The sequence below is a fragment of the Actinia tenebrosa genome, unplaced genomic scaffold, assembly GCF_029948245.1.
Source record: "Actinia tenebrosa isolate PJP-AT-01 unplaced genomic scaffold, QUT_ActTen_1.0 PGA_scaffold2__45_contigs__length_23673736, whole genome shotgun sequence".
NCBI lineage: Eukaryota > Metazoa > Cnidaria > Anthozoa > Actiniaria > Actiniidae > Actinia > Actinia tenebrosa.
Window position 1 is genome coordinate 4,385,679 of NW_028292579.1, and position 20,710 is coordinate 4,406,388.

Consider the following 20,710-nt stretch of genomic DNA (forward strand, 5'->3'; position numbering starts at 1 on the left):
TCCTTCCCCTTTATATACTTTTTTTCAGCAAACCAGGAAGTGATCTTACCACTCGATAAATCACCTTTATTAGAGTCAAATCTCTTTGTGCAACGCTTAAAGTGACTTCAAGTGGGTTGTTTGTTATTGAAAGCGGGTCAAGAAAAATCCACTGCGCTTTTCTTAAGAACCGGGGGACGCGATATCCCGCCGTAAACCAAGTCAATTGGCTTGATATAATTGACTGTAACTCCCGATTATCTAATTGACATTCTTCTCTGAAAACAAATAACAGTTATTCAAGAGTGAGGCGGAATGGGATGAAGCTAAGAAAAGGGAAAATTATTTACGAATGCGTTTCGCCAATCGTTGCGCTTTTCTTTGGGGTCTTTATGAGGGCTGTAAAAACGCCCACAGGCATGAGAGCTAATTCCATTGACATCCTGCCCAACAGGTTGGCCCATTTGAAAGCTCAAGAATTGCTGCTTCCTATCTGACGATAAAGGCACAATGTTGTACAGGAAATTAAACCCTTAAAAAAGGCGAACAATGGAAAACGTTTCTAAGGAAAGTCGTTTAGGGTTCTACCATGCTTTCGGCTTCAATTCACCACTCCATTTTTAGAGTGCACTTCAGTTTTTCGTTCGCGCAATTTGATTATGATCAATAAAACACTGATAGCATGTTATTTATAAGCTTTTACGGCAATTAGGAGTACACACATTTGCCCTACTGAAAAGAACGCCATCCCATTCCCAGGTTATTGATACTTTCTTCCCTCTTAAAAACCCATGCGATTTAAAGGATGTTGTCCAAAAACCTAGAAAGCCGCCAAGCAATATATATGACTTTAACCACGCGCACATGTATATTAATATATTGCAATACAAATATATTGAACGCGAACAACTCATCAATCTCAATATACATATTGAACTGAAGTCAAAGTTTTTAACTCTCTATTGGTACTTTAAATAGCACTTTACGGACAAAATCGTAAAATGAATTTCAGTTCTTAAAAAAATATTATTGCTGTTAATAAAGAATCGCTAATTATAATTCCACATCCACAGTTCTAAATTTATTTATCCTCTTGAATTTAGCAGGCTACACTTATACCCAATAGAATAAAAAAGGCGAATTATGTCGAAATCCATTGCTATCGGTCTAATTTTAAATGGTCTTTAAAGCTAAGGAGGTTTTAGTATAACGTTTTTAGCGCCAGATCACCGTTTCTTTATTTACAAAGACTTAACGCTATACTCCACTGGTGTTGCACTGTTGGACATCCATGTACAGATAGTAATTTGCGCATATAACTAATAACCCCTTCATGTTCACACCTAGTAAAATTAAATGTGGAAAAATCCTCATGTCTGAAAAATCACCAAAGAATTCTTTAAGATCCTTAGGGATTTGCCATCTTGGGTCGTTTTCTAAGAGTTGTTCTTTTTTCGTTGCTTTCTGTCTTCGCCGGCGAGAAGAGAGTCCTCTAGAAGTCATATTGACTTGATAAATTATATTACTACAACAAAACAATATTTGTTTTTTTAAATACGAATTTCGAACGAATAAATGTAAGCTTACATTTATATATATTTTTTGTCGTGGTTTACATGGTCTTTAGAGCTTTTCAAGACAGTACACTTGTTTGATGAAAAATAACTCAACTTATGGGTTTGTGAGTATATATTATAAAATGCTAAATTTTTTTTTTCTTTCATAAAAATGCTGAATACAAATAGCCAATTTTTCTGACAAAAAAACGGTAAAGTTATAATCCAATCCTACAGAAACGCGAAACGGTGAATAAGATAAGATAAGACAAGATAGTAGGGTTATAAATAAGTTCAGTTGAGTGAGATATCATTACGAAACTGATGGGCAATTACAGATAAGATTATTGGATAAACAACCATTATGTATGTATTTTTCTTCTTGTTTGACCATGTTTTATAAACTTATTTTTGTTATGATAGCCAGCTTAGCCTTTTTAAAACAACTATAAAAACTCTGCACTTTATTGTCATACCTCATTCTGAAGAAGACTACCACAGCGTAGACGAAACGTCAAAAATGTTTTCAACACGTCGTGCTTCAAACCGAAAAAAACCTCATGTATAATCTATATGGAACACGAAAGCCTCAAGACTACCATTATTTTTGTTTTGTTTTATTTCTTATTGCGTTCTGCATATACTTTGTTTTTACCGCGTTTTATAAAATTATAGTTACCTCGCTTATTGATTTTGCGCGTTTTTTTTTTTTCTCCGTGTCCAAAACAAATATCGCCTATTCACCACTGTGATTGTGCTTTCGCCGACTTTTCATTGCTTTTTTCCCTTCTTGTTTTGGTTGTTTCTCTTTACAACTGCCGACTTACTTAAATTCACGCGTGCCGTTTGTCACTGATATCGACGACGTTTTAATGCCTTTGATTCCCTCGTGGCTGATTGTGTATTTGCCTAAGTACTTGATCATAGTAATACTATATCAAAGAGGAATTCATCGATCTATTCAAATATATGTTAAAGGAAAGCAAAGCATCAAGCAATTTAATAAAATGTACATATCCGTTCGGCAAGAAATGAAAGACAAATTCTAGACGCTATTGAGTCGATTCATTTATTCTCATTACTCTATTAATGCGAGAAGAATTTCTTTTCATTTGGTATTAATTATCGTTATCGCCGATGTAAAAATGAGAAAACGAAATCAACGAAAAAAATGACAAAAATAGAACAATTATGTTCACACTGAGTTGCTTCTGTAAATCTTTTCTAGCTAATAAAATAAAAGGTATTAGTAGATAGTATCAACAAAATTCTACTCTTAGAATAGAAAAGTTCTAGCTATAGTAAGCTAAATCCTCACTCCATACTATGTCCACGCATACTCTACCTTCAATTACGTAACTACGTGCGTAGTAACCTCGGCAAAAGACTAAAAATTACTTATTTTAAGATTCCAATTCCAAAAATAGTTACTCTAGTTAATTCATGGTACGTTGAAAAACCTTTTGATGTTAGAGTTCATCCGTAAAAGTAGTCTTTATCAATTGCTGTGATAATTATAGTGTCATAATAAGCATGATAAATGATGAGGATATATGAATTGTATGTTTGGACACTTTATGGCATAGTACTAATTTATACGACTTATAATTTGTGGCTATATCAATTTTGCGCATTTTAACTTGGTTTTATTTTCTCAGTTTCCTTTTCCACTTTAAGATTCATAGTTTTACGCTTTTTTTTTTTTTTTTTTTTTCCAAAGAATTATTTTTTATTTTTACAGTTATTTTTTTAAGAAGAATTTTTAAAAATCTTCTTAAAAAAATAGGATACCCCGTATTTCCTTTCTTCATCCACTTTCAATCTTTTTATCTCATCATCACCATGAAAATTTTCCATTAATAAATCATTGCTCATTTTTACGTTGAGAATCAAATGTCCCCCTATTCTATTTTCACTATACTTGTATATGCTTCAAACACGTCAAATAGTCACCATCAATTCTAAGTTTATTAATCGTGACTGACATTGTTTTGAGAGTTCTTTATTCTTACTCCGCTGATCCCAACCTCCACTTCTCTACTCGAGGGGGATACAAGCAATCTACTTGACAGACTTGCCAAAGTCTAGTAACGATAAAGATAAATGACTACTATGAATGAAATTCATGAAATGTCAAATTCACGCCCGCTTCAATATGCTAGCTTCTAGAGGTCGCCCCGCGACATTATGAACTCCACAAATGCTAAAAAAATAGCCTGTTGGCACAAGAGTTACGCCTACATAAACAAGTTCAAATAAACAAATAATTGTGTTCGATACGAGACTGTAACTACTGCGTTTTCACAATCATTGAATTTCTTTCTATTTGAACGTTATATTTTTTGCGTAAAAGACTACTCCACTCTATATTTTTTCTTAATTACTCCTTTTTTTACTTTATTTCTCTGTGTTTTTTCTTTCTTTCCATCCTTCATTCCTTCTTTCTCTTTCTATATCATATTTCTATATCTTTTATTTTCTTTAATTTCGCTTCTTTTTCTCTCTTGTTTCGTTCTTCTCGTTTTTCATTTTCATTTTCGAAACTCTCTTTTTCCCTAAATTCTATTCTAATAACCATCTCAATACTTATTCCTAAGTATTCTTTGATATCATCTGCGCCGTTTCTTTTATTATATCCTAATACGTTTTATCCTATCTTAATTTTCTTTCGGAAAGCAACTTCCAGATCACAATATATTTTCAATGTCTTTTTGTTTTGTTTTTCAAAAACGCGCGACAAGTTTCTGGTTATGTCTTCAATTAGATCCCACTTAACATCTGTTTTCCTTGTCATTTCGTATTTGATCGATTGAGGTTGTAGTTCATAAAGCCACGGGTCTCATTTTTCTTCAGTTTTCACCTACATTCATTGAAAGTGGCTTCTGTCGGATCGACGGGAATTTGTACAATTAACACTTGTTGCCATTTCCGTTGAGTTTACTTCAGACATCGTAATTGGCTTACTCTTCAAAGGTGATGGAAAATAATTACTCTTCTAAGAACATCATTTGATTCTACAAAAAAAAATTGGATTTCGGTGTTTTCGACTACTTGATATATAACATTCTATTGGAGAACTGAGGGTAATTCCGGCTTGAAAAGTGGCATTTGAGGGTCCGGTAATATTCATAGGGAATTAAGTGAAAAGAAAAATGAAAGAAAATGAACAAAAAGAAAAATAGGTGAATGAGTGAATGAAGAGAATGGAAAGCCACTATTATTAGTAAACTAATGTTAACTCCATAGCATGCTAAGTGTTTCTAGTTAGTTCGTTGGAGGAATAAATTTACCAGCTTCATCCAATTTATTTCTTAAAACAATTTTTATGTCAGTCTAACTCAAATACGGAACCTGTTTTCGGGCACCCTGTGGTGATGGGAATTCACTTCATATCCTCCTATGCCACACAGAGTGTTTGACGTTTTCTTATCCCCCGTAACTACAAATCTATCAACCATTAGGCGATTTGGAATGAAACAATTTTTATTAGTACCTTCATTTTCTACGACTGTAAATTGAGTAGTTAATTACAGAATTTTCTTTCTGTCTTTCATTGACGAGGTTCTCAGTAAACCTCTAAAATGATCTTTTGCCCATTGAAAATTAATATTCTTCTTTCTATCTTTTTTCTCTTCTCTTTTCATTTATAGGTACAAAACACATCTCGACAACATAATCATCCAGCCATCAAATTGAAAAACATGGTTTAAACGCTAGATTCCCTTCACAGCTGTTTAATTCTTTATCGTCGGATATTACAACTTCAATGATAGATAGTTCATAGTGGGGCATATGGTGGTCTATCTGTGTGTCCACTCAAAAAAATACTAGTAGGTACCTTGAAGCAGACACCTGAATGAGTTCGTTCGAGACTTTTAGTTGGCCGCTGCGTAGCTTTTTCTTGATTTTTCCGCTCATTACCATTTTTCTCTTTCTTTTTTTTCTTTTTCCTCCTTTCTTTTCTTCGTCGTTTGTTCGTTCATTCTTTTGGTTGTTTCCCTTTCTTTTTTCTTTTCTTTCTATCCTTCTATCTTTCTATCCTTTGCTAGTTTCGTTTTTTTTCCCTGTTTATATAAATTCGAGACGCCGATTGTCGCTGTCAAAAAAGCTAAACCAAACACTAAACTTACAAATAGTCGGTATCTTAAAATTCCCATCTATTTTCTCGTTTTTAGCGGATATTTGTTTATTTGACAAGAAATATTAAAGTTAATCATTGTTTAGAAAGAAAACTTTAATTGTTATAGACAAATATTTACAACCTTGTATCGCCAACACTAAACCGATTGTCAAAAAGAGGGGAATAAAGAGAGTTAGATCTAGGTTATCTACAACAAATGTTTTGAATATGAGCTTAGCAGATTCTGCTCGGAACTAATGTAAATTTGAATGCCACTAAAATCTATTTTTTGATGAGTATTCGCTGCACTTATAGCTCTGATTCTACTCTGTACACTACAAAACTATTCTATTGCCGGCTAATGGTTATTAAGCTCATTTCTAAACTCTTAATTTGTAAGTATCCTTTATTATTGAATCTCCTATATGAAAGAGTAGTCAATATGTCTGACTTTTATCCGGATCTAAAATCTTTTTTTGATAAAGTGAACACGTGAACTGATCCCAGATGTTTTACTGTATTGGGTTATCATTAACCCGGATCACATCTCTAACTCGATAAGATAATTACATTAACTTATAAACAAAGACATATAAAAGGGCTCCTAATCTTCCTAGATTTTAATGCTTTTCACGAGGATATGCGGTACTTAAGCTTAATAGTGTTTGACTTCCACGACAAATTAGAGCTCAACAACAGGTGAATTTGACGCCCATCTCACAACCTGTTGACAGCGTGGTCGTCGTGTCCTTGAAGGATTCGATCATCAATTGAAGGTTTCTTTTCTGATAGTCTTGGTGAATTTGGCGTGTGAAATTCCAATCACTGAATGCTGTTAAAACGTGCGCACGCGTGGAACATTTTATTTGAGTCAATTGCTCGGCTTGCGCATGCGCATACCAATTAAACATAGTGTATTTAACAAACTGTCTTTCACCAATTGTGGCAAAATAATTCTGCTCCTGCAGTTTTAAGCAACAGCTTTTCTGCTCTGGGTGAACTCTAACGAAACAGACTTTTTTTCTTGCAAAAAATTGATATTCATAACCAGAACCACAAGACTACGAATCGCCCTACGAACTGAAATAATCTTGTTCAATTTAGAGCATGACTTCGCTTTTGACAATATATTATACTTTATATTATAGATTAGGATATCAGTATTGAGCTAGTGAACTGAACATTAGACATTTTGAAACGTCGGCTGCAGTGGGGAGGGGTGGTGGTGGAATGTCTCTTATCTCGTAATCTTTTGAATAGATCAGAAGCCTCATCTCTTATATCGAAAAAGATAGACACGGCTGACATGGGAGAGCATATATCCATACATGTACCAGTTGCGGACGTTATGAGTCATCGGCCACAGGGAGAGGGAGGGGTGGTGGAAACAATATCGTGATCACTTGATGCACTTATCTCTAATCTTTTGAATACTTTGTATTTCAGCCGTCCTTCTCATCCAAGTAGATGGCCAAGATGGACGTTATGCTACCAGTTAGAGGGATTTTCTTCAGACCGTGAAACAGTTTCTAGTAGTCTGTGTATAATAGGCACTAAAGAAAACAACAACAATGGAAATAAGATCTACTCTGTTAGTCTGCTAACTATTGCACGGTCTTAGGAAAGTCACTACGGAAAGGAATATTTCCTTAAGGAAGTGGACTGAAAATTAAATGCTATTGACTATCGGTGGGGAGGGTGGTGGGGGACAAACAAGACGTCTTATTCTCAAGGTAATGACTTGTGGTATGAAATAGTGCAACAACTAAAAGAGGAAAGAGTTGTATTGCGAAGGAATTCGAGCATTTTTAGTCGTTTTTTTTCCTATTTCGATGTTATAGCATGTCGCAAGCGTGGAAGTCAGTATGTTTCCCGCTCATACAAAAACCGCTCTACATGTTTAAGAAGGTTTTCTACCACTTGAAAGAAGAGCATGGTGGCCCTGATGGTTTTAATAAAGGCCGAATGAAATGCCTCTCTGACATAATAGCTCATTAGAGAGAGCAATATACCTTCCACCTTGAACTTGATCCAAGTCGCACTAGCTAGCCCACCGCGAGATAGTCGCTAACTCGTTAATGGCTAGAGAGTAGCGCTGAGGGGGCCTGGGACTAAAGTCTGGTTCACACTAACGTGTGAAAAAAGACAAGCACTGTTAATGACCAGTAAACTTCTGAGTCTGCGTGTGTTGTTTACGATTCTGACGCTAGTGCAGGTAAACGGGGCTTAAGAGAGACTTAATAGATCGTTTTCTCAAGGTTACGTGCGCATCCAACTTGACGGGCCACAAAACTAAAAAACGCAAATTCAGTCAAATTGAGAAGCCAGTTTATATTTAAAGAGGAGAATAATCGATTTTATGAATTCTTATCGAAAAAAAATTCATAGCAATGCATGATAATACTCATCATGAAGCTCGTGTTTTTTATCGTGGCCAGTCAAGTTCCTTATATTTGGATGCGCACGCAACCTTGAGAAAACGGTAAACGGCGTTTACCTATTCAAAAAAGACAACGTCAAGTGTCCACATCGGGCCTCAAACAACAAAAACTGGCTTTGAACCTCTAAAACCTTATGGTGGATTATTCCCATTCCTCTGCGTGTTGGAGCCTCCGCCATCAGGAAAAGTGAAGCATCTCGAGCCACACACCAGTATCCTCTATATGTTAATGAGAGGTCCCTTTCCCTTTCAAGCATTTCCAACGAGAAGGATCAGTCCCCAGTTAGCAAATCAATCCTCCAACCAAATAAACCTCCGATAGGAAGGGAGACCACAGACACCCTATGACCCAATGGGACCCGTTGGTACGCATCTATATGGACCCTTCTCGAAAATAACTTGGATGCAAGGTTGACATAAAAATACAAAAGAATTCAAACTTTTTCTCGATGGAATTTTCGGCATTTCTTTTGTATTTATATGTTGGCCTCGCATTCAAGACAATTTTGAGAAGGGTTAATTACAAGTGTGCGAGTGGGTTATTCCCTGGGGACGTAGCGCTTAGCTTCAAATCGTATCAACACGCCCTGAAATACCCTCTGGGTTGTACATGAGAGGATGGATACAACTCAAACATAGAAACTTATTCCCAAGAGAATAACACGTGATCTGAAATGAGAAAACATTACGCCCATTGCGAAGATAAATCTATTATCATGTTTAGTAAATATTCATTTCAGATTGTACCGTACCTGATAACGATTACATAACTGTTTTATCAGTTTGATATGAATAAAAAATTGAAATATCTGCTGTTTGATAGTTTGTCTTCATTTTTACTTTATCCATAATGGATGAAGAACCCCGTACATTTGGGAGAATGAGATGCGAGAGAATAAAAGGAGTATCGACTATCTGATTAAGACGTGTTTTTAACCCCAACTTGGCCTAAAAATGGGCTAGGGTTTTTAATACATATCTAACTAAGTTGGATTTAGAAACTCTAGCCCATATCTAGGCAATCTAGGGTTAGAAACCCTAGTCTATTTGTAGGCCAAATTAGGACTAGGGTTTCTAACCCCAACTTGGCTAGATATGGGCTAGGGTTTCTAACCCCAACTTGGCTAGATATGAGCTAGGGTTTCTAACCCCAACTTGGCTAGATATGGGCTAGGGTTTCTAACCCCAACTTGGCTAGATATGGACTAGGGTTTCTAACCCCAACTTGGCTAGATATGGGCTAGGGTTTCTAACCCCAACTTGGCTAGATATGGGCTAGGGTTTCTAACCCCAACTTGGCTAAGGTGGCTACTCTTCTTTCTTGGAAACAAGATCATGAAAAACAAAAACAAAATTTCCATTCTTAAATTTGACAAATTTTCAAAGTAGAAAGACATGTTTACGGGTACTCATATGCACATGCGCAGCTTCCCTACGTGGCGTTTTTTGATTGGCTTACTATTGTTTGATTCACGTGAATTCCCACGTTCATCGCTATTAGGTTTTCTGTTGACAAGTAAACGTTCAGTCGAAGCGGTCTAGCAACCAGTAAAGGTATGTAACGATAAACTCCACATAAAATAGGGTTCTTTCAAACTTTTCTTTTAATTCATTCATATAAAAGCTCTGACATTTCAGAAATGAAATAGAATATTCATTTAACCTTTAATAGTTAGTTAGTTTTAGTCTTACTGCAACTCGATGGTTCAATAATATTGATTTAAAATCGCGCAGTTTAGAATTGAGGTCAGACCTAGAATAACTGCGTTCTTATGCCCTTTTAACTTTGCATTCCTATAATGTACATCTTTATTGTACTTTAATAGTGAAATACAAACATTGAATTCCAATTTTTCTGCAACTTTGAGCGTCTGAAAATTTTGATAATGATTTCCTAAAGCGTCAAGTAAAACCAAAACTTAATAGCAGCACTTGATTATTTTGTAAATTTCTTACAAAAACTTTAAATAAAATATATTTCTACATATATTTCCGAGAAAAATATCAGATAACTTTCCCTAATTAATGGTCCTAATTTATTATTCGAAAGTAAATATTTAGCTTTCTCTGGACGCCATAGCCGCCATCTTGGTAGAATTGAGCAATCGATTGTTCTTCTTGTTTCTATAGTTACGTCAACTTTTGACATTTCATTCTCTCTGATTGCAAACCACCTATATTATTCTCGGTTTTTTCTTTTTGCATTTCTAGGTATTGCTGGATTTCAATCAGCTGATAAAAGTCTTTGAATCTCATTATCTGATCCAAGTGGTTGTCAAACACTGACCATGAAAGAATGCTATCGACAACTTGTGATCCAGCTGATGAACATTCCGCACGGGACAGGAAATGACGTCAAGGGAAGTCCACCAATCGCAGCGTACCAAAACAAGAATAGAAGAATTATTTGTATCTTTTGATGAACTATATGTGTGTCGTCATAACGTGATAGTAGTTGGGGTGGGCGTGGCCGCAGTTCCTGGATCGAACAAGGAACGTGATAATGTTTCAACACAGGGAGCCCAATCTCGGTTTTTTGTGCCAGTAAATAACGTTATAAATAAATGTGGTTAATTTTTAAAATGCTTTTTCGTATATAAGATTTTTAGAAAGTTTGATATTTTTTCGTTAACCACATCAGCGTAACATACTGAAATTAAAACCGTGCTTGGGGTTCCTATGGTGTCAACCAAAGTCGTCCAGCTTGTTGAAAATTGAAATATATATATTACAATTCTGTTTTACAGTTTCGTATCTCGTTACTTGTTAGTGTGGAGCCTACTTTATGCTTCCCTAACAGGCCAGAAACTACAAAACTGAAGATTTTGGTTAATATATTTTTATTTTACTACAATCCAAATTCGGCTAGTTGTAAGGGGGTTCCAGAAATACCAAGTATGGAATTCAGGGATGATTACTAGCAAGAAGCTACCACTTAATCAAACTACCTGGGTTAGTGATTTATGCTGGTCAATCGGCCAGGGTCAGTAGGCCAATAGTCTTTTCCAGTAGCTTCTTTAGGCTTCTTTAGGCTTCTTTAGGCTTTTGTTTTGGGAAATCAAAATTATCATATAGCTCATATATACACCTAGTTGCAAGAACGTTGTCATACGAAAATAGAACATTAGTAATTTAGTGAGAAAGGAATACATTAAAAGACAAAAGAAAAAGTTCAGCTTCAGTGATCTTCTTTTGCTATTTAATATAATTCCTATCCCTAATATCACTAATGTTCTTTTTTAGTATGACAGCATTCTTGCAAGTAGGTGTATGCATTTTTTAATGTATTGGGTATGCTCAAATATTCTAATGAACAGATAGCATGGACATTAGAATTTGAGAGAAGTACATCGGAATGCAGCTCAATAGACCCTTTTCGAGTTCCAAATTACCGCTGTGTTCCTTGAATACAGACTCATTTACTCAGGATTAGCCTGGAATCAGTGTCTAAATATTCACAAAATACCAACGGTAAAGTAAAGAATGCACAACTTCAACAATACGAACACTTTGAAACTCGACTGGATCTTGACTGGAACACGTGAATATTCTTCACAAAATTGAGGCTAAGCCTGTGTAAATGAGTCTGTAATCAAGAAATACAGCGCGCGCAATATGCGCAGTAGAACTGCTCCAAGATGCGTTAAACTAAATTTTCAATGTGAAGTCATTTTAAGAGAAGCGACTCCCGGATACAGCATCGTACAACAAGCACTTATGTAAACATCGAAAAAGAAAAATCCCATTTTGTTATAGTAGGATATGCTGTCGAATCACTGATACAGGTGAAGGATAAGATTTGGATGATTTTCAGTTTTGACTTAATTTCAACGGTTTTGATGTACATCTAGTCCGGAAATACGTTATAGCTTAAAACTCTCATACTTTGTGAACTGGTATCAGACACTGATAGCAATATCAAATACACCTATGATGAATAGATAACAATCGATAGGTCAATAACAGTTATATGATGGAACACGCGCCTTAGTGCACGCATTCAAGGACACGATGTATAGCATGTATCATCGTCTCTGAAGGTCTTGTTCAAAGACTCGTGTGCACTGTCACGTCACTATAGTCTTGCAAATTCCAACCTGGAAAATTAACCTTACTTTGAGACAAGCCGCATTGATTCGAAAGGATTGAAAGTCGGCAATGTAAACGCTGACGTCACTAAACAAAGGAGATCGCAGGCTCAGGAAGTATGTGCACGCCCATTTAGCTCCTATGAGCGTTTTCGAGTGGATGGGGCGTTTCGTGCAAACGGTCGAAAACGATGTGAAAATGATGAGCGTTTACACGAAGCCGCATGTAAACGCACATTTTTTTTACCCGCATAAAAAAATATCCGGCTTCGTGTAAACGGGGCCTAATTATATTAAAGTGATATGCAAGGATTATCGTTTTGAATTGGCTTCCGGTGTATCGTTTTGAACTGGCTTCCGGTGTCGGTTCCTGTTTACATTGTATTCAGAAAGGAGCCAAGGTATACTTAACGTACTGTTCTTTCTACGTAGTGTAACTGCGAGGTCTCTCCTTTGATCCAAGTTCTTTACTCCAGCTTCTTCGGTTTTTCCTCAAAAACTCTAACAAGCTAAATTTCAATTCAATCTGTTAATGAACCTGTGCCCTCACTTTGATGAGCTCAATTTAAACTGAAGTTGTTTAAGAGTATCGAAAAAAAAATTAGATGTATTTTCTTCGTCACATTCTCTTAATTTCTTCTTATATCCTTTAAACTAAGCTTTTCAATTCTTATTTTGCCATAACAAGTTAATATAAAAGTTTTTAATATTTTTTCCAGTGCCAAAAAAAATAAGAGTTTCGAGTTTCAACCTCTAGAAAAACAAACTAGAAATTTGGCCACAATCATTACGAGGGAGTACTTCTCCATCATCACGCATTTTACATTACATCAAGATAACAATAATGAAAATCATAGAAACGTTTTAACACAATCTTGTATGCGATGTTTTTGGTGCGATGTTTTTCTCAATAAACCTTTTCTTCCTATTCCTCGAAAATATGATAAAGAAAAAAGATTTTTCTGTTCAAATTTCTTCTCAATTAATGTGTTGTGGAATGCACGAGATTTTAAAAGTATTTTTTCGAAACTTAATGCCAAATGTAAAAACTCTTCCGAAAGATATTGATTACATTAACCCACGCAATACTTGCGTCCCGCTGACCTAAGTAATTAAAAGTAAATCGTTCCCTTGAGAACGAATCGACTAGATATATATGAAACTCCAGGAGATCCGCCCTTTGAAAATGATAAAATCTTGTTTTGATATATATGCGGTGATTTTTGCTAATCAAGATGAAAGAGAGTGTCTGACCCGGGCGAGAGCATTCGTAGTATCGTATGTTTATTATCGATGTCGTCTTACAAGATTTGTGTATAGAGGACATTTAGTGATGATGCCTATCGTTAATAGAGAAGAGGAGAAAGTGTCTAATCTGGTGACTTTCGATTTTCGCGAGGAAAAAGAAAAAAAAAGACAAAGCCAGAAAATGGTCCATGAGTGAAGAAAATTCCATGCATAGTTCAACACATCTAATCCTCCAAAAAGAATCTTGCACTAGGTTACGTAACTAGTCTCCCTTCTAGGATCGCTGGAAAAGTTACCTTACTTACAGGCTTTTTGTACGAGCTATTGCACTTTTACTGAAGAGAACTAAACCTTTTCCCCCTGTTATGTCCCAAAAAGGGATAATATAGCTAACTAGCCTCCTTAAGAAATTAATTTTTCTTTCTTGTTTCTGGAGCACAGTTACCTTACTTTCATATCGCACCTTAACTGAATAGTAACACCGCTTTTTCATCTAATGTCCTAAGATCGATCTTATAGCCATACGTGACTAGCCTCCTTAAACTTCATGAGTCCCTTTCTAGAATCGCAGTTTAGTATTTTCTAGATTTTTGTAGTGTGACATAATATCACATCCTAACTGAAGAGTAATCTAAAACAACATAGGCGTGTCCAGGGGAAGGGTACATGAAGCCGGAAATGCCAGCCTCTTTTGAAGTTCAAAAACCGAAGGAAGGCATTTATGCATGTTGATGAGTCATCGACTTTGGACCAGTCAAAATACTACCCTTTCCCCTCCCGGGCCCCATCTTTGCTGTCGTTTATAGTCATCTTGTGTTTTGTGTTTTTACGATAAATACAAACTGAGCTGCAAGTTCATTAAGCAGTTTAACGTTGCTTTTACCTTGCCTGATGAAAAGAAAGGCCCCAGCACTGTTGAACGGCCTGTAAATTGAATGAACTTATTTAATTGTTGAAATATGTGCATCAGATGTATTCAGAGTTGCAGTATTAAATGTCTTTTGGATTTAAGCCCTGGCATCTGTCTTCACTAGCTCCGTGTCAACATTAATGTCAGCTTTTAAAAATGACCTTTTATTTAACGACTGAGTAATAAGTCGTATAAAAGGGGCTAGAATGCTCTGTTTTTATTAATATAAGCTTTCATCATATAATTATCCATTAAATATCTATATTTTTCCTTTTCGAAAAACTGATATTTTCACATGTGAAAATATCGTTACCATGCTATTGGTTTATAAATAAATTATTTTATAATAATAAAAAGCTTATTAAGTTGATTTTATGGATAATTATATAATAAACAGAATATTACATGCACGCTTGGAGATACGAAAGTTATCTTCTCGTGTTGTTTATCTTCTCGAAGATAAATTTCGTATCTCCGTGCGCTCATGTAATATCCTCTATTTATTTCATAGTTATTTCTTTAGCGATTCGAACATAGCTTTTTTCGATTCAGGAATCATTAATGTAAGTAGATACTGGTTCAAGTTTGTTTGTATTTTGAATCTCAAATGTTGTTTTGTAATTGGGCGGAAAGTTCTTAAGACCTTTGAAAAGAGCCATGACACTGAATTAAACCTACTTGAGCTTTTAATGCCTCTTCAACATATGAATTAACACTTCCCATAGTTTCATTAATTAAAAAATGTGTTATTACAAGAGATTAGACCCAAATCGATTGAGTGTGAATAAACAAAGAAAAATACCTAAAGCGGAAAAGAAGACACTAGCAACAAGTAGCAATTCCTTCATGAATACAGGATATTAATAATAGAAAATGAATGCTTTCAAGTGGAGTGGTTCCTATGTAAATATTTCAAAATCTGCTGGCATTGACTTTATTCTATTTGGAATCACTTTCTGTAGAATTCAATCGAAGAAACAGTTTATAACAGCCTAGCTTTTCTAACCATACCTAGTTTATTCCGTTTTCCTTTTTATCTTAGATGTGCCGTTTTTAGAAGAAGTAGTATATTGTCTTTATTTGCTTTAATTTATTATTATTTCCTAGTGCTTGAAATACACTTTTGACGACGGAGAAATATTATGCCCTAAATAAAGGAGTCGGAAATAGCTCCAAAACATATAAAAAACTATAACAGGGATGCGCAAAACCTTCCACCATTAGGTATGTTTTGCTATCGTTGGCTCTTTTTGAAAGAAGTAAGGTGAGAATACAAACGCATCATCTCCAGCCTGCGCAGTCCCGCGCAGTCCATCCAGACTGTTCGTCTTTTATGAGAATCCATGAGCTATGTCATGTCTACCCTTATGGCCCATACTGACTATACTGGCCTAGAAAGAGGGGGTCGAACAACTCATCCAAATTACAAACAAATTTAGAAAATTATATATCGTTTTATGTTGCTAAAAGAAAAAAGGCTTTACGACCAAATTTTTAGCCATGGATTATCCTGATGAAGTTCCTGTGGAATTGGCGGGAACTTTCGCGCCAAAAACGCGCGCGCGCTCGCCCTTTTTGGAAGCCTCAGCCTCAAATTAAGATTATCACGAGGTATGTGTCTATTAAAAGACTGATAATAAAAGACAAAGACATTATAAACATAGATTATGCGACACACTTCCTTCACCACCGCTAGATAATCAGGCTTATTTTTACTACGAATCACCGAAAAGTACGATCCAGTCAAAGCCCGCGGTCAACGAACAAGCTAGAACTTTGTACGCAGAGTCTTTAGCGATAACAAAATTTGTCGCTACTAACTCGGCTTACTTCATCGATAAAACTCAATAACAACACTACATCCGGGAGCTCTTAGCGGATGGTGCAATAAAGAGAAAGCGTGGGTGGTCAATACACGATATAATCCTCTTAAAATGTTAAGAGTGGCGTTGACGGTTTTGAGGGGCTTGGTCTTGTTCTGATAGGCTTTAAAAGAGGGATTCCAGCGTAGAAAATTTAGTTCAAGAAAGGCTTCCAAGATTCTAGTATATACTCCAACGTTGGTGAGTTCCATATAAACGTCATTTGCAAGAGCTCGCTCACTCAAAGACCTGACTAAACATCTGTATAGCCTTCTGCTTTAAGTCTTTCCTACACTATGGGGGTACTAAGGAACGCGTTAATCGTACTGTTATTATTTGCTGTTTGTGCTGAAATGTTTCATCTTCAAGTTGGGAAAGTTTCTAAGAAATGCAGTTGTAAGAGAAGAGGTCGAAGAATGACTCAGGTAAGATCATAGCAAAATAATTCCAATATGATTCACGTTTTGTTGATATTTTAAACCAACATTCCTATGGGTGTCTTGCAGATTTGTTAACTATTTTTCGCTACGCTAGTGCTTCAGTCCTAAATACTTCTTAGAGTATATCCTTACAGTTTTCAATTTGTTATGCATCAACTTGTTTGTAAATCCTGTACGATATCTTTAGTTCATGCAAAAAAACTTTTGTTTTTGTGATAATGCAGCAATTTGATTTCTCGATAATTCCCGTAAGCCAGTTCGATTTTCAAGAATTCAAATCAAGTTATACTTATTCTTGATTTTCTTAATAATATATTATTTCCTCTGGGTACTCTGTATTTTGCTTGCTCCATTCTTGGTCAAAAGTTGTATCGATTTGAATTCGATGATTGTCTTGGCGGAAAAAACAACTGTAACTGTAAAAAAAAAACTGTAATGGCAAGCCATTGATAACATATTTGTTTATTTTTTCAATAGTACTTAGAGGATATTCAACCCGCTCTAGAAGATATGTGCGTATTCACAAGACTACACTGCAGCGACTTAACAAACCCAACTACAAAACTCCAACATCAGAAACAAGGCCTGACGTCAATGGGCCTCAACCAGTTCACTTTAGCAAACCAAGCAAGTAAATTTAAAACAAATGCACTCAAGACCTTGTGTCAAACTGGAAGGAAGCTCTGTGAGCCTACAGTGACAAGGAAACGTCTAGTCGCGTCACCATGGCGTTTCAAGAAAGATCGGAGACGACTTCAAAAAATTGATACCAATCAAGTAATTAATTGACTTTATGACAACATCAGCCTCTGCACGAGCTGGGCGTGTGAGTGAAGAGAGATCAACTGCTTGTACTGAATAGCACCAAGTACTCTCTCAATATATACTAGATTGTCTTTTCTCTATACATTGCAATAAGGTTTTTCGTTGATAAATCATTAACCCACATGAGTCAATGTCTCATGACTTATCTTTCGTATGTTTATCGTATCACTCCCCTACGAAATTGATATTTGCTCTAGCTGTTGACGCACATAGCTTTCCTTGAAAATCCTATGAAAACCAAAAGCAAATGTAGGCTTTGGTGATGACGATTTGGAAACTGAAAGGCATTGATGCAACAACGATGCAACAACGCGCAATGTTGCCATCAGCTACGCTTAACTGTATAATCAATATATACTTCTGCAATGTCACGCGCAGTACGTTTCATCACTTGAAAACAATTTGCAACGATGCTGACAATGGCGTAATATTCTCAGCCAATGAAATGTGACTTTTCCGATTACCGCTGGCCGTAATTTTGCGACCTTTGAGCTGCTTTCACATTTTTAATAGCTTTGTAGCAGGAGGACTATTCATTCTATGAAATCAAAGAAACCTTGTACAGTTTTGAACGTATATATTGTATTTGAGGTCTTCACGTTTGTAAATTCGATATAAAACGATGTAAAATAAAGACTGAAAAACTGATGATTATGTCAATATTAATGGATGAATAAATGTTATATTGTCATCAATTGTCGTATAAAGAAAGGTTAAAAGGATTCAGGTCTCAGTCAGCTGATAAAAGTCTTTTAACCTCATTATCTGCTCCAAATGGTAACCAAACACTGACCACATCGCGTGAAACTCCGCAATTGAGTTCATAGTTGATAGGAGGAGAATATTCTATGCATGATGCCCCTTTATTAGGCGCAGGCAGTTTATTTGTAAAGCGCATATCTTTTTGGGGGGGTAGGGGGGGATTGTGTTGTTGAAGTAATGGGGAGTGGACCTTGTCATGAAAATTCTGTGATTGTACGCGTTGATGGGCGGGATTACAGTTTATTTGTAACATGTACTAGTGTGTGATGGGAGAGAGGAAAAGGGATGATTGTGATTGTGATTTTCAAATAAGTATTTCAAAACATGCTACAAAAAAAAAAAAACAGTTTTGAGAGCAGCGTGCAGGTGTTTTGAAAAAGCTACCCCAAGAGAAACTAAGTAATAAAGCACCTGCCATGTTGATTGACATGACAAAATTTTTTTCTTGAAAATGAACAGTTCAATCTAACCATGGCGGCTATGCCTTCAGCCCTAAAAATATGTTTGGGGTTTTTTTCATTTTCTTTCGGCGATAAATATTAAAGCAATTGCGGATAATAAGAATATAAAATCCTTTATTTAACGCGGTATGCAGTAATCGATTCCTTTTCCTCATATTACTAGCTTCCTATTTATTTTTTTTCTTCCTTTGTTTGCATTCTCGCCATCCAATATTTCCTTCCTTCCTCTATTTATTTATTTGCTTGTTCATTTTTTATTTTTTCGACTTAAGTTTTCTCGTAGTTTTAAGTTTACATTACTCAAAATAAGAATCGAAACTATATTTGCCTTTAAATTTTGAAAGTCCAACTAATATCTCTTCCCTAGTCCACCACCCCATCGATTGTGTCTTGGCGGTGGACCTTCTCTTTTGAGGAAGGCGTCTTTCATTTCTCGATTGACTTTTCTTGCCTCAAAGCCTTCGCATGCGGCGTCTTGACTCTGTTCTTCAAAGTTTGGAAGATCTGCATTTCGTGTGTTTGAAGAATGAAAAATTAGCTGATGAGAATATCATTCATTACTGTTGACTGTTGCTAAATCTAATTGGACCTTGCGGGATGAAGAGCGTTTTCTAAGAGCACCTGCCGAAGCAAAAAGGATCAAAGCTTGATGTCGTGCTTAAATATGGCGCTGTCTTTCACTATGTACTATTTAGAGCAAACACAGGCGATGCACAACTTAAGCTTACTATAGTGTATACAGGTTATTCAATGTACTGGTCTTTTCCTTGCCACAAGGGTCTTCTCTAGGTTCTCTGGTTTTCCTCCCTCCGTAAAAATCACGTGTGTCGAGAGTCGTACGCATAGAATGCCTTGAACGTGAAACCCCACGTTATAGTAAACCAATATTCACATTAAATTCGTTCACCCACAAAATATAATTTTTTAAATTTTTATCAAATATAACTCCAAAATTTTGGTTTCGAGAAGAAAATAGCGTCAATGACGCGGCTCAGTATATTTTAGTAGAGGTAGATAGCCTCTAGACATCCCATGTTGATAAAGCATTATTTCCGTAAAGAAATCTAAGGAGGATTTTGTACCAACCAAAGTTGCGTTGAAAGTAAAGAATTATTGAAATAGCTAAGATGTCGACGGAAAGGGGGGAGAGGGGAAAGTGGGTACCGAGGGTGGCGTGTAGCGCCAGTAGCCCTCGTCTCTCACCTGTTGAGTTTGATTCCCAAACTCGGCATCACACGTGAGTAGAGTTTGTTAGCTCTCTTTTCTTCCCTTCACAAACCTTCATAAGCTAAACTTCAATTTGAACTTCGTCTTATCTGTGCCCTGACTTTGATCAGCCAACAGGTTGTTTCAAGGTATATCGATAAAAGTGATGTTTTACTGGCTTATTGCTGAAAGGAATGCCTTACCTAAAGACGTGCTTGCCTGGAAAACCCCCATCAAGAGTACCAAGTATAAAGCTAATGTAGACAGTCTATTCATCTTGCTTGACTAATAAAGATACAAAAATATAATGCTATCACACTTGTAATTTTTAAAAAATATTGTAAAAAATATATACACAGTTATATAGTGATTTCAAAAAATATTGTAATAAAAAAACATATATTGTAGAAATAAAAAAAATAAAAAATAAAAAATAACACTATTTGTTTTTAAAAGGAGCTGCAACGGTCTCAAGTTGTAGCGATAATTGTAGTCTATTTGGTTCTTTTGTTTTCAAGTATTACAAAATTGATATAAAGATTTTTAAAAATAATGAAAATCCTCTTCATCTTTCAACAAACAACCTAATTTTAAAATAATTGTTAAAGACGTTTTACTCTGATTTTTTTAAAACACGCAGTTTTTTAACAGTACAGTTAACTAAAACCTGTAAGTCGTGAAACTTTGTCTTACCTTTAGGGAAGCGTTCTCCGAGTGCTAACAATATCGAATGCGTATAGATATGACGAGTATTAAAATGCCTTCCTTTTAAACCCCAATTTGTAAGTCTCGCTGAATAAACTAAATTATCGA

The 20,710-nt window shown here is 35.8% G+C and overlaps 1 protein-coding gene and 1 long non-coding RNA gene across 2 annotated transcripts; one reads left to right on the forward strand and one right to left on the reverse strand.

The window, feature by feature from the left end:
• Positions 1-16,333: 16,333 nt before the first annotated feature.
• On the forward strand, positions 16,334-18,032 carry LOC116289821 (uncharacterized). Its single transcript, XM_031696748.2, has 2 exons — positions 16,334-16,628; positions 17,121-18,032. The coding sequence occupies exons 1-2, from the start codon at positions 16,500-16,502 to the stop codon at positions 17,430-17,432; spliced, it is 441 nt and encodes a 146-aa protein (XP_031552608.1). The 5' UTR covers positions 16,334-16,499; the 3' UTR covers positions 17,433-18,032.
• A 776-nt stretch (positions 18,033-18,808) lies between these two features.
• On the reverse strand, positions 18,809-20,686 carry LOC116289824 (uncharacterized). Its single transcript, XR_004196378.1, has 3 exons — positions 20,591-20,686; positions 20,101-20,182; positions 18,809-19,195 (listed from the first exon to the last, which is right to left on the reverse strand). It is a non-coding gene; the product is annotated as an uncharacterized LOC116289824 (long non-coding RNA).
• Between the last annotated feature and the right edge of the window lie 24 nt (positions 20,687-20,710).

Coding starts and splice junctions, on each gene's coding strand:
- LOC116289821 (XM_031696748.2), top strand. CDS start 16,500: ATGGGGGTACTAAGGAACGCGTTAATCGTACTGTTATTATTTGCTGTT. Junction 16,629..17,120: donor GAGGTCGAAGAATGACTCAG/GTAAGATCATAG, acceptor TTTTTTCAATAG/TACTTAGAGGATATTCAACC.